The sequence below is a fragment of the Ochlerotatus camptorhynchus genome, unplaced genomic scaffold (genome assembly GCF_037179485.1).
Source record: "Ochlerotatus camptorhynchus isolate MF236.1 unplaced genomic scaffold, CSIRO-AGI_Acam_v1.1 ptg000268l, whole genome shotgun sequence".
NCBI classification, from domain to species: domain Eukaryota; kingdom Metazoa; phylum Arthropoda; class Insecta; order Diptera; family Culicidae; genus Ochlerotatus; species Ochlerotatus camptorhynchus.
Genome location: NW_027040758.1, coordinates 2,215,830 through 2,230,250, shown reverse-complemented (window position 1 = coordinate 2,230,250; position 14,421 = coordinate 2,215,830). Strand labels below are relative to the sequence as shown.

The 14,421-nt window shown below is 41.3% G+C and overlaps 1 protein-coding gene across 2 annotated transcripts in view; it reads right to left on the bottom strand.

The window, feature by feature from the left end:
* The window catches only part of LOC135705521 (uncharacterized), a 34,112-nt gene extending 27,603 nt beyond the window's left edge, over positions 1–6,509 (bottom strand). For both annotated transcript variants that reach the window (XR_010517845.1, XM_065227297.1), the window contains exon 1: positions 5,588–6,509. Coding sequence is in view for 1 of the 2 variants with exons in the window: in XM_065227297.1 (XP_065083369.1) it covers positions 5,588–5,950 (363 nt within the window). In the remaining variant the exon portion in view is untranslated. The remainder of the gene's footprint in view (positions 1–5,587) is intronic.
* Positions 6,510–14,421: the final 7,912 nt, after the last annotated feature.

Below are 14,421 nucleotides of genomic sequence, written 5' to 3'. Positions count from 1 at the left end.
CTATCCAGCTTTTTATGCTCGCTATCAAGGGGTAAGTCACTCAGCATTTTGTGTCAAAATTAGGTTCGGCACAACTTAGGCAGATCCATCGGCACACCTTCGGCTTAATCGTGTATGCATTGGATTGTTGTAAATAAAATGGGAGCACTGCTGGACAACTGTCATTGTTGTTCACAACATTACGTGCAGTTTAACTGTATATTCAGGAACCCCATTAATATCCTTAATTAAAATAATGCTGCAACTCACACAAAACAAACTACAGAAGTCTATTCATCATCCTCTACACAGTAAGATTATTTCACCGAAATCTGTTAAATTTTACCGAAATGTCAACAGCTGAACGTTCGGTAAACAGTTCGGTGATTTTTCACAGATTTCCAGTAATTTTTCACCGAATATCTGTGAAAAATTACAGGAAATCTGTGAAAAATCATCGAACTGCTTACCGAACGCTCAGCTGTTGAGATTTCGGTAAAATTTCACAGATTTCGGTAAAATAATCTTAGTGTGTATAGTCGGTCTCCAACAATATTCCCCACCGGGACCAATTATTTCCGGCTGCTGATAGAATGTTGCTTTTGACATCACGAAAGGCTAGCTTTCTGGTCTGCCTTTGAGGGCAATATAAAACCCTAAAACACAGGACTTTTATTATCCTACGAACGCAAAACACCAAAATTTCAAACACCCGCCACTTCCCGCGTCATCCTTGATCCGATTTATCCTTGCGATTTCAAACCAAAACATTCAAGGGGTCAGAAATACCGGGTTGCCGGGATGGATATTTTACAAACAATCGCAGCTCACTCTATGACCGGCACAATCGACACACCTGGGCTCACTGACAAAAAAGATGACCCACGATTGGTGTGCGAAGTGACCTACCCCTTGCTCGCCATAGTTTCGCCGAGGGCTGATTTATCTTTTACAGACGCTTACCATTGTTATGGCACAGTTGTAGAAGGCTATGATTTATTGAATTGTGTTCAAAAGTGACAGGTGAAAATTTAACCATTCAACATCCCTAGCACGTCGCAGCATATCCCCGGACAGACCAAGGAGAAAGTCCCAGGATCAGGATCAGACCAAGCTAAGCCAGGATTATCAGGACTACCAGAGGAAGCTCGAACTGCAAAATGAAAAATACCATAGAGGTAACTCTAAGACTAGAAGGTTTATACTCTTTAGCACTTGACATATATGGCCCACAGCGACTCAGTAAGAGCTACTGATTCCGATCAATAGCTGTGCGACTTCTTCCTCCTTCTATGGATGGTCATGTAGGCTGCCGCTCGCTGCTTGCAGGCAGTCTTTCGTTGTGAACTGGAGAACATCACCACTCACCACGCGGTGATTGAATAAACACCGTTTGGTGAGATCGGAAGGAATTCGACTTTGAAATATGCGCTAGGGAAATGGCTTTTCGCAGGCAATTGGTGATTATTTTAACTATCATAGCAATAGTTGCATTCGTGCAATTTTCAATAGTGACATTTTGAAAAATGAAAAAGAGTCTTTACTTACGCAGATGTACAGGAATATTTCTGAACGAGTGGTGATAAAATTAGTGAAATTGGTTCAGGGGCAGCTGAGTTATTAACGTTCCAAATCTTTCATAATTTTGTTACATGTTCCATTTTCGGTTTTCACAAAGTGTACCTCCATATAGAAATCACAGACGTAGTTTTACGTCAAAATTTGGCTCACCACTTTAAAAAGCATGTATATATTTGGAATGACTGTTTTAGGAAATGGTCATTAGCTTTAGCAATAATTAACGTAATGGAAACAAATTTACCTATCTACGGTTCGTACTCCATGAAAAGTAAACAACACTGATTACACCCCAGATCGCTTTCGGGAGCACCATTCCCCGTCACGGAGTTGATGCGTTGCTGCGAAATCAGAACGAGTTGGTTCACTCGGTTACCGAGATCCGTTCGAGTATAGACGAAGTGAATGCCCGAGCGGGCTCGATTCTGAACAACCATATACCATATTAAACTATTGGAAATGTCTCTTCCTCTCATGCCTACGGCTTCAATCCACAGTTCTCTTCGAATATTATCACGCACCGTTAGATATTTAGGAAAATGATTAAAGCTTACTTTATGTGGCATGGCACCCATCCACGCAACACTTTCCAGGCATTCTTCTGTATCTGAGACATTAAGACACTTCTGAATAATTTGCTCTGATCGCTTCTCGTATCAACGTTCATCTCCTATTCGAGAGGAGTATCATCTGATTACAGAACACCCGTAATCCGGTTGCAGCTATCATTTGAAAAAGCGATTTCGATGTTTCGATTTGAATGGTCTGAGGTTTCATTCGAATGAATGAAGGAGGATGATGTTTTGGTACAGTGTAGTGATGTACGAGTTTCATCCATTCATAATTGAAAGAGAAAATCGACGAAAATAATCGATCAATGCAGATAGGATCTATTGAAATGATTATCAAGATATTCGAATACAGAAATGGAATAAACTTAAAAAAAGTTCTCAAACAAAACCAACTTCAAGACAATGTTCCAGTTGGTACGTAATGGAAAAAAAAGTAGGATAAACTGCCTTCATTCGTTTCGTGCAACATATCGTTCTCAGTGCTGGGACACTATAGTCACCAGCTGAGTCAGTTAAGTGTAACCATCCATGTTGCAGTCGAGAATGAGAAATGCACAGATGTTAAACATCAAATTCCATTGTATAGAAATAACAAGAGAAGCCAAAACGAAACAAAAACAGCTGTCAAACATTCCAAATTCCATTTCTCACATGCACTGTCGCCTCTAGGAAAGTACTTAATCTGCACAATTTTTTTTTTTTTTGAACATTCCAAAACTGACTGAATATGAAAAACCATCTTCGTCTTCAGCCACATGTTCAAACGGACGGATAATTACATTTTTCATGTTCCAACCAAACAGAGCATTTCTACCAAACCTCCTATCAGCCCGTACAACCGGAACCATCGATTCAACACCTGATAGAAGTCACTCCTCACTGGCCCCCAAAACTAGTCATCCAGCCCCATTTAGCAGTGCCATCATCCGAAAGGAGAACCACAAACTCAAACCGAGCAGCTGTCACACACTACACCCGGACAAGATGTGTAATTATGCAGCCCAGAACACTCCGAACAGAAAACTGGGCAGTGGCCATGCAATCGCATGTATCTGTCGCCGTAAGTACATATAGAACGTAACAGCGGTCAGATCACCGCATGCGATTTGTCAGCATTCCTAACGAGTCCGCCCGAGTCGTACCTGCCTACCAACCGTTCGTCGACGGTCGATGTGACCGATGAGACAGAACTCAACCGAAACCACAATTGAAAGTATCAGAATTGTAGGTTAGGTTGCTGCCGGTGGTGGTGCGGTAGATCGAACTACTACCGGGAACAAATTCGTTCGCTGTTACCACTAATTAATTGGAGTAATTGAAAGCGTACATCTCTCACGTTCCAAGCCATGGATGGTGAAGAAGGAAGTCGTACGAGAAAGTTCCTGCGGTGTACAAGCACAGGGCTTAGCCCGCAAATGAATAATTGAAAGTGACATTTGCACACGTGCAGAGGCGCACATACACAACCAATGAAATCACAATGTGCCGAGGTTGATGCCAAGAAGCTGCTTGCTACACACCGCTCTTGTGCGGAAACACCAGATGCAAATTCTGCATCAAAGTCAAAGTAGACCGTTATTGGTGAAGCCAGATGGCAGCACCGTACGTGACGCATTTGTCATACATTTCCCCCGTCGGCGCACCAACCTCAAAAGGTAATCGAAACCAATTCCACCCAATGAGACGGATCATTTGCACTAATAAGGATGCAAAATATTGAGATAAATTACATATAAACATAAAATTGCGCGGTAGCCATGGCAGCACCGAGTCCGACACTCAAAACACATCAAATGCAGGCGGTGCGTCTGTTGGATGATAAGCGAGACCGGACCACGCTCCCTCAGTGACAGTGCGCAAAAAAAAATAGTATCCATATTATGTGAGTCACGCTTCGTCTGAGGTTAATAAAAATGATTTATGTCCCAAGCAGCAGCCTCCAGGTTCAGCTACTCTTCATGAAGACCTTTGACGAGAGAGAGAGACGTGAGGGCATCGTCCAGACAAAGCGTAACAACTGTCAGCTGCCTTCGTCGTCGTCGTCGTCGTCGTTTGACAAGCTGCCGCCTTTTCACTTCCCAACCGAACTTCACGACCGACAATGATGGAACGGGATGGGAAGGTGAAACTAATTTAATCTTCGTCTCCATTTTCGCTTTTTAGCACTGTCATTCGGCGTGAAATTAGTGTGGATTACCGTGCCGCTGCTGCTCATTCAGGTGTGCGCTCGCTCAAAGGTTCAATTTTGCACGGACGGGTTTGTCACTTTCTTCTGGTGCACTTTGAACCGAACGATTCACAGAGCGGTGGAATCGGAGAGCGGAGGGGGAAGGCAAATTAAATTTCCACGAATTAAAATCGTTTATGAGGAGAGCCGGGCTTTGTACACGCAATTTCCAAATAGATCAAAGCACACCGGTCCGAAACGAAGGTGAGAGAAGTAAGTGTGAAATGACTACTGTCACAGTGAGCGGTGAATGTTCCCGGAGGGCATATATTTACTCTTCTGATGTCGTTTGTTTACAAGAAGATTTTCGTGTAAAACAAAATATGTGTGTTTTTCGCTGGTTATTGGCAAATATGACCAGATTTTTGTTTGTGAACCATGGGCAAGAAGGACAATCAAAACAAAAGCAATCCAATCGGAGCATCATCTTAGTGGCAATCTGCTGATCAACGGATTTACTCCGAGCCTTCGATCCGGCAACGCAGCAACAAAAACAACAACAACAACAACAAAAAGGTAACGGCTGTTCACAGACTTCAAAAGATGTTTATCTATTGCCCCTGTCTCCGCTTTCAACATAACAATAACAAGAACATCAACAACAACAGCAGCCAGCATCCGAGGCAGCCAGAAATCGAGTTTCACGGATTACCATCGCACACAAAGACGCCGAAATTCGTTCGGGAAAAATAGCAAAATCATGTAGTCTAACCCCGCTTCCCAGTGGCTGGCTCCTCTCAGGCCATCTCATCCCTCTTCCAAGTGCACTTCAAAAATCTAGTTTTCTCACTTCTTGGCGTTCTTCTCGACGCAGTTGAAACCCCGAAATGCTTACAACAACCCACCATATTGGTATAAATCATCTGTCAAGCAGCCGGATTGCGTTTCACGTCTAATCTTTGTTCCTTTCCGAGTGTCTGCCCTTTTCTCCAAGTTCCCTCGAATCAGGTTCTCCTACCTGATGATCATTTTTCATTCTTCTAGTCGGAATTTCTCGTCACTGTCTTTGAGAACAATTTAAGCTAAGTTCGTAATCTACAGGTGCAGATTCAAATGACCAAACTAACGATTTGTCAGTAAACAGTTTTCCGTTTTTTGTTAGACTGCAACTACGGCTCCGAGATTGATCGATAATCTCCCAGGGCCCTCGAAAAAGAAACAACATCCTAACTTTCCATCCCATCTTCAACCCGCGCCCGAATGCCCCATTACTTAATGAGATTATAATTACCTTTCCTAGGCAACCTTGACGGCACTGCCGACTGCGATTCTTGTGGTTACTGCCATTGTCGTTGGTACTGTTATCAACTGCTCCGGCACTTCGGCTAGAGCCAGCCAGCATCTTCTCCAACGATGATGATGATGACTTGAGCTCTGCTGCAGCCGCAGAAGAGCCTTGAAAGATGGCATGGAACAGCCGGGGCGGTCCCGAACCATTCGCTGATGACATTTTATCGCCACTTGTTGTTGGCGGTGCCACCGCACCCTCCTCGACTGCAGCTCCTGCGCCCGTGCTTGCCAGCAGCAGTGTCAACACCAGCATGGCACAGCTTACGGTCGGAACCGAGGCCAGGATGTTACCCTTTGACGACATCGTTGAGTTGTGCTTTCGTTGAGTTTCGTTCGTTTTGTAAATTGTTAGGAACTTTGCGCCGATTTATCACTGGGGTACGTTGAACTTTGTATACACATCCACACTTTACACTTGCTTCATGCTTTTCGTTGTCGTTAACTCAAACATTACCAATTCTTCTAAATATTTGGCTTCCAGCAGCAGCTTCACTTTATCATATTTCCGAAATACTCGCTTTCGCTTCACTAGCAGGGCACAGCTTCTTTTCATCACACACGCACTCACCAATCCGGACCCCGACGTAGTCGCGTTCGTCGTCTTCTCCTTGTTTTCCTCGAGCACAGTTCTCCTCCTCCTTATTATTATTCAGCTTCAACTCATAATTTCTTCAATTTCTTCTGTTCTCAAACACGAACAGCGTACGCGGCGACAGCGAAGCCAAGACCTGTCTTCTTTTACCCGATGTACCCGTCGTTCGTTGTCGTCAGCCAGACAGGATCCGTAGATCCACGCAAACTTCGCGAGCAAAGAAAATCCGGACCACTCTCGAGAACCGTTCGAATAGAACTAAACAACCCTCGCCGAGTTCGTTACCAAGTCTACCTCGTTCGAAGCCCTCTTCAGAGCCGCTGCCTACTCACGCTCTCACTCACTTCTCTTTTGCACTCGCTCTCTGTACTTTACTTCCTCTCCACCCGTCTTTATCCGCTCCGCTCCACACTGCACCTACGCGCATACAAGCATAATCATCATAATTCCCTTCGATTTTTCCTGTCCTGTCCATTACTGCTTTTTATTCGAGTTTACGTTTCCCATTCTTCTCGATTCTTCACGCACCCCATGAAACGTTTAGCTCACGCTCTTTCTTTCTCTCACTCGCATCGCGTGCTGCTGACCCTCGCCTGTGAATACGAGGGGCTTTGCACTTTGTTCTCTCTCTCTCTCTCGCGCGCTCTTTGTCGCACTTTGTTCTCTTCATGCTTCTCGCTTTATCGGTTCTGTCCTCACACTATCTTTACACTATGTTCACATCAGTCGAAGCTAAATGTTAACACACCCAAGAAACTGCTCGAATCGTTTGAGCTAAAACGCATTTTTATGGCATGCTATAATCTGAAGCGATTTTTTTTTTTTTTCGAAATACAATTCTCCACAAACAAAGTTTGACAAATTTTGACAGCTGTCGCCTTTGTTAGCACTCATTCAAATTCCAAACGGAAAATTTACGTCCGGGCCCTTAATTTTAATTACTCACGCATAAATGTCACCCGAATGTTGTTCTGTCTCGCTCCATCATCATCATCAACATCAGCATAACATAATCCATAACGGCGCGCGATAGTGCGCGCCACGAAGTGCCTCGTAAAAACTGTCTTCCGCTCCACTCTCGGCGCCCGTCGCGTAGCCGTCTGCATCGTCGTTCGAAGGTTGAGGGGTCCTGTAGAACGGTAAGAATATTATTTTTATGGGATCCATTCCCGCTCTAGAGAGTTGTCGGTTTTGTTCGTTCCCTTCACCGAACATCAATCGCAGGGTCTTGCTGGGTTGCGTTTCACTTTCTCCCGTCTATGTTCATGCGAAGAACCATAAAATTTTCCCAAATAAAACCCATTAAGAGATGGTTTCGAGACAGACAGGCTTTGTGTTCAGAACTGGCCTGGTCGGGGCCGCCGCGCGTAAGCCTGTTTTGCAGTAAACATAATTATGGGATTAGTTTTCCACGATTGGAGATGTGCATCTGATGGATGAAGGTCAGCCGTGGTGATTGGACTAAGTGAAATAAATGGGCATCTGCTTTTTTCTACAACCACAAATGATTTTTAAATCTGTTTCATAACCTCTTTCGATCATCTGTTAAACTTGTTTAGAATTTTAATTTGTCACCGTGGGATTAAGAAACATAAGTTGGCCTTGACTATGTTAACCATGTTGGCAAATTTCAATGTAAAATCTACAACGGTGGCGCAGATTGAAACTAAATTAAATTAAAGAAAACTAATTTTAAAATTTTAGGATATATTCATTCATTTTAAAAAGTTTAACAAGCACCACCACATTAAAAATGGAGAATTATATGGGCACTACAATCAACGATAATCATCACACACTCGTGTTTTTTTAAAGTTACCGTGAGGACGTCATTAGTGATTGGCTCCGGCCCCTTTCTAATTGTCTCATTATTTAAATATGTAGGGCCCACTCATTAGACATTGACGTTGGATGTCGAAATTGTGTTTCACAGTAATCTTGTGATGCCCGATTTTTATTCGAATAATCGATTAATTAATTAACGTTCCGAAAAATCTAATATTTTTGACCTCCAGAGGATCATCACCCATCGTTTAAAAAGGGATCTGCACTCTCATTGTATTGGTGGAAAAAATGACAGCACATCGGTCAAAAATTCATCTATTAATTATTAATCGAAATGAAACATCACTGATTTTTCAGCGATCAGAGATCAGGAAGAGAAGTAAGATAATTTTTGAATGACTTGTGTGTTCGTTTGTGTTCGAATTTTCGTGCGAAACGTTTTGACTACTTGGATTATCAGGGAATTGAGCCATCAATCAGAGAATTTTCGTAAAGTACACTCAAAAAATTCCACACATTTTTATTGGCGAATTTCCATGTAATATTCCACATGATTTTCAATTGATCGCACATAAACAGAATCCACTCAGAAGTACACATGAAATTTATGTGTCAAATGAATAGTATGTGTGGTCACACGTGGTTTTTATGTGTACACATATTAAGCATGTGTCCGACACATAGATATCATTTGTTGATCACATTGCAAAAAATCATGTGTGGGACACATAAAAACAATCTTTGAAATTTTCTTTGTGTAGGTTCATTGAATTTGTTGAATCTGTTCAAATTTTTTAGGCCGTTCGCAATGCTGAGTTTCAAAATTGTTTTAAACTACTCGACAATTCTATAATTTGAAACTGTCAAAAATAAAACTGCAACACGATCAGCGCAACGCATAGTTCTAGAAGATGTTTGTAATCATCATGTTCCATAAACATTACTATTATCTATGAAGTTCTCCGTTTTTTTTTGTGAAGCTCTTCGAAACATCTTTAAATACATCCAAAGAAATTTGAAACAGAGTTCCATTCGTGTTTCAAACTCGCTCAGAAATAAAACAGAATAGTCGAGCAGTTGCAAATCTGGTGCAAAATAGTGCTCGAATAATGAAACTGCAACTCAGCATTGCGAGAGGTGCGTTTCTGTTCTAGTTTCAAATTGAAACAGTCCTTATAAAATACAACAGCATTGCGAACAGCCTTAGTTTGTATTCATGTTTTATAACATGTAATAAGCCAAGGGGCACTCTACCACTTTGTCCTAACACCCACAAAAACACACTTCGGCACACTTAAAACACCCATAAAAACCTTTCCAGCGCATGATAAGCAAATGTATTAATCAATTCTGGCACCACTGCTAATAATGTTTACATTCGATTGTTGATATTTTGAAAAATTCGCGATCTTCCAATTCCATGATGTCGTTGCGGATTAGGTCGCACAGCTTGATAATTCCACTGGTTTTCAGGATGTGAATTTTGACTGCATGAGCATTTCATCGAGCTGTATAGAGATTGTTTCAATTATTAAGTTCTTAGTTCTAAAAGAAAAATACTTACATCAACATTTCCATCGCTCTTACCGATAAACCAATTCCTCTGCACGACCACGATAGCACTTTAGATGTGCAGCAAGTTGGTGATACAGCTGGCTTTCCTTTTCTGGTCTCACTCCGAAAGCTGGTGTCCTGGGATGGGATAGGATTTGCTCCAAATAATTCTCCCACCAGATGTACTTTTTTGCATTAAGCAAAGCGCGAATGAGTCGAGGGGGGGGGGGGATCCGTCATTTTCAGCGTTTTGTTATGCTTGAGGATATAGTTGCCAGTAGGCACATTTTATCGATCGACACGAAGAAACACACAGAAACACCTTACGACACCCAAAAACACACATGAAACACAACAAACACAGACACAAGGTGGCAGAGTGACTTAAGACCCAAGCGCAATGATAGCGGAAGCGGAACGGCAGCGGAAAAACACGATCTAAGTAAGCCTACTAGTCAGATTGAAAACTAGTTAGAACCAAATCGGATTCAGTTGGGCATGATGCCATTTTTGACAACTGTCAAACTTTCCGTTTCCGTTTCGCTTCCGCCGCAGATAACAACTCAAGAAGACTGACAACTCTTCCATTTTCTCATACATACGCTATGAGACAGCCCAACCAACCATTCGTGAAACTTCTGCAAAGTTCTATATACAAAAATAAAGATTAATGTCGGTAATTCCTAACTTTCATGTTTCTTTTAATTCGATGAATATATTTAAAAACCTTTATTGATCGATACTTACATTTAAGATAATTTCTTTATCGGTCGCATGATAGTAATCTATAAAGTTGCCATACTAATTTTTTTCTAATTTCGAGGTGTCACAAGGACTATAGTTTTCTTTATAAATACTCATGTAAAAATATTTGAATACTGATACCATCGTAACGTTAAACCACATACAAACAGACATAACACTCACAATCACAATCATCGCAAATAATGTTTTAGTTGGGAATGTGCTTGCATTTGTCATGGTGGCGCCACCGAAGCATTGAGCAAGCCACCACATTTCGTACTTATCAGTGATGCCAGTTCTTTTTAAAGTCTAGTTAGTAGATGTCAGCTCTTGAGAATGATAAGTGGTCAAGGCATCCCACTGGAGACACATACCACATCTGACGAATACACAAAAAAAAATTGTTGAACATTACATCTGCTGCACATAAGTCATTCCGTTCCTAATATTACATTGTACGATGTACACAGAATTCGAGAACAAATCATGTTGATGACTGTAATATTCAATCAACTTTTACCAGTTATTGATGTTGAATACTTCACCATGAATATCATTGATTGATACAGAAAGGGCACTATTAAGTGATGCAATACGGATCCGTATTTCTGCAGAATTCAATAAATTCTATAGATCTACGGAAAATTTCGTAGAACCGACATCACTAACTTTTATCTGTTTTGTTTTTAGTCAACACAGCTGACGCGTTGACAGAACAGGGGAAAAGCAACTAGTGAAAAAATTGCGTGAACGAGGGATGGTCCGGTTGCAAAACAATGCTTGGGGATATGGATGATAGATGGTGCTAGTGCGGATGCAAAATACGCTTGATGATATTTTTGAAGAATTGTCTTTTTAGTTTTATGTCTGTTTGTCTGTGGTTAAACTTTGGCAAAGAACATTAACAAAGAACATCAAACAATAAAGATTCCCATCGATGCACATTTATAATCTCCTTGTTATCGATTTGCATCGCTGGTTAAAGAGAGTTTGATACACACTAGATGACAGATTGCAATGTTTATATTAGTTATCGACAAATTTGGTTCTTCATCGAGAGAAGAATGATCTGCCGGACAATTAATTAACGATGATACAAATGTGCTGTGCTACTACAAACAGAGAGTAGCAATTTCAAATTTGTATGTTTTGTGGAAGCTGACATTTGTGCTTATGAAGTTTCACGCTAAGGCTTCCTTAGAGTATAACCTTAAGTTTACGTCGATACGATCTCGGCCATTTCTTAAGAATCAGCAAAAGCAAGCGTGGTAGAATTCTCGACATTTTGACATGAGGGAACTTGATACTTTTGTTATGGATATGACAAATAATGTTTGAATTCATGCTTGAAAAGATGTACATAAATTTCAAAACACCATATACTAGAGCGTGATTGCCAGTCGTTAAGAAGCTCATCAACAGCAGCTGTAGACCCGAAGATTAGCTACCAACAACGAAATCTGTACACCCTAGATGGCATGGGATCGAAACCTAGCAATTATGCAGATAAAAAAAAAATCCCAAAAATATCAGTACCGTGTATTGTTATTTTGATCCGACAAGAGAAATCGATATTTTGATCTGGCAACACGGATCGATATTTTTACATAGGTAACGATTAGTAGCAACATTTTAATAAAGATGTTTATAATTGATTCATAAGGCTTTTAGTATCTTTACATTTATTCATTTAATTGTGACGATCGCTATCGATTTTTCATATGAAAGTTTTTGAAGATCGATGTATCGAAAATTAAAGAAATTTAACGAAATGGTTGGTCGGGAGGTACAATCGCGTCGTTTGCCGCTCACAGGTAAATGCTTCGAACGAATCTGATAGCAAAGATTACATCCTCAGAAGAAGGGTTTGTGTATTTGCTCATTTTTCTATGCGTTGCTTCCACCTTCACTCAAGTGCAACGCTACTGTATCTGTCGCTTGGATTCTGGCAAAGTTGCCAGTCTTCTTGATTTGTTGTCTTCGCTTCCGCCCACATTTTGCTTGGGCTTTTACCCTTGAATGAGCCTATCTTGATGACAGTTTTTTCTCGTCGATTTTGTAACATGTAGTCTGTAGTCTGAACGTGGTATTTCATATGAAGTGGTTTTATGACTAAACTGAGTGTCATTGAATTCAAATTATAAGTGCCTAAGGGCCCCTAATTTGGACCCATACATAAAATCAGCTACCGACTAAATTTTCAATAGCGACCAAAAATATCCATAAGTACCGCCCCAATGACGCGTTCGTCTAGATAAAATTTATAAATATCAGATTTTTAGCGATGGGCTCAATCTTAGATCCATAGGCCAACATTTGAGCCATTTCCCCTATCAAGAAATTTTAGAATTTTCGTCAAATTTATAGAGATTTATTAAGGAATTACCTACATTTAGGGGCAACTGTGTATTTTAAGAAATCTATCTTGTTATGTTTGCTAAAAATACACTACCTATGCACAAGAATTCTATCGTCTGATTCGGAAACAGGAAAACCTATGTAACTTATAAAGCACATCAACTATGAATGTACTGGGAAGCGATTTGAAGAGTTGATCAATTTCACTCCATATCGAAAGTTTCAAATTTGGTATTTCAAAAATTTCTAAAAATAAACAAAACAAACGGAGAACTTCGAGATTAGGGCGTAATTGCTTTTGTAAACAAACACTTCATTTGACGGTTTCTCGTGAATTAAAGCTCAATCTATAAAAAAAAAACAACAACACAAACAGGAAGATGAATGGTTTCTCTATCATTTGGTATAGTTTTTTTCACGATATTGTTCTTTTATTCCCGAGAAATCAGCGATTGACATGTTTGTTTTTAAAAGCAATTACGCTTAAATCTCAAAGTTCTCCGGAAGTTATCGATGGGGTGTTTACACTTATGCTATTTCACTAGCAAACGAGCCAGCCGCTAGCAAAAAAGCACACCAGCATAATGTAAACTGGGCAGCAGCGTCTACCAGCATGAGATTTCAGAAGCAACAACCCTGGACACTGGGGGAGCTCCAGATTGGCAGTTGCAAAAAAGAGTTGTTTTGCCTCGGTGAGAAGGAAAACTCCCTCGTCAGGGCCAACTGTCTTCTCGGCGAAACTTATTGCCCGCTTACAGATAGTTTGTGTGGTCAGTCGGTCAAAAGGAAGCATTCCACTCTCGATGCAGGTTGCCACGCAGGTTGGACAAAAGATGACCAGAACAAATACGGATAGCTTCTCGATACGTGGGAGCGAATTTGGAGATTAGCAGATCGCGGGCGAGACAAATGATTTCGATGTCGTAGAAAAGACGCGACTCGAGAACACGGAGCCGGGTGGTTACTGTCAGGGTGCCGTCCAGCGATAGAATGGTTTTTCTTCTTCTTTGCATTTCAAGCTTATTGCATATCGCATATAAGCTTATTGCGTGCTCTCAACTTAGTGTTCTAGATGCACTTCCACAGTTATTAATTGAGAGCTTTCGATGCCTTTACCATTTTTGCATTGGTATAATTGTGTGGCAAGTCCAATCATACTTCTATGCCCAGGGAAGTTCAGAAATTTTCCAACCCGAACAATTCCTAGACTGGACCGGGAATTGAACCCAGCCACCTCCAGCCTGGTCTTGCTTTGTAGCTGCGCCTTTACCGACTGAGCTAAGGGAGGCCCCTTACCGACGGAGCTAAGGGAGGGAGCGATAGAACGGTACCGTCCAGCGAAGATTCAGTCTCGTTTTACAACCGCTTTTGACGTCATCGAAATGTGCAGTGAAAGTCAGATGCTGATCAAGACGAACCCCTAGGACGCGAACTGTCTTTTTTTTACGGGACAACGGTTCCGTCGATGTAGATAGGGGTGCTGAGAGGACGGTGATGATGGGTACAATTGTGAATAAGGAAGCTGTACTGATATTAAAAATCTATCATATCTGGTTTTTGTTCGAGCGCAGCAACGTAATTGCCGGTTTTGTAATAAAAGGCACAACAGTCTTTTGCACACACCCAAAAGGTCAGCACAGAGCTCAACTAATCAGGAATCGAATAAACAATCCCAATCCTCTCAAGAACCTAACTCTAGCACCTCTGGTATGGTATCCATCCCTGCGTCCTCCAATACGTCA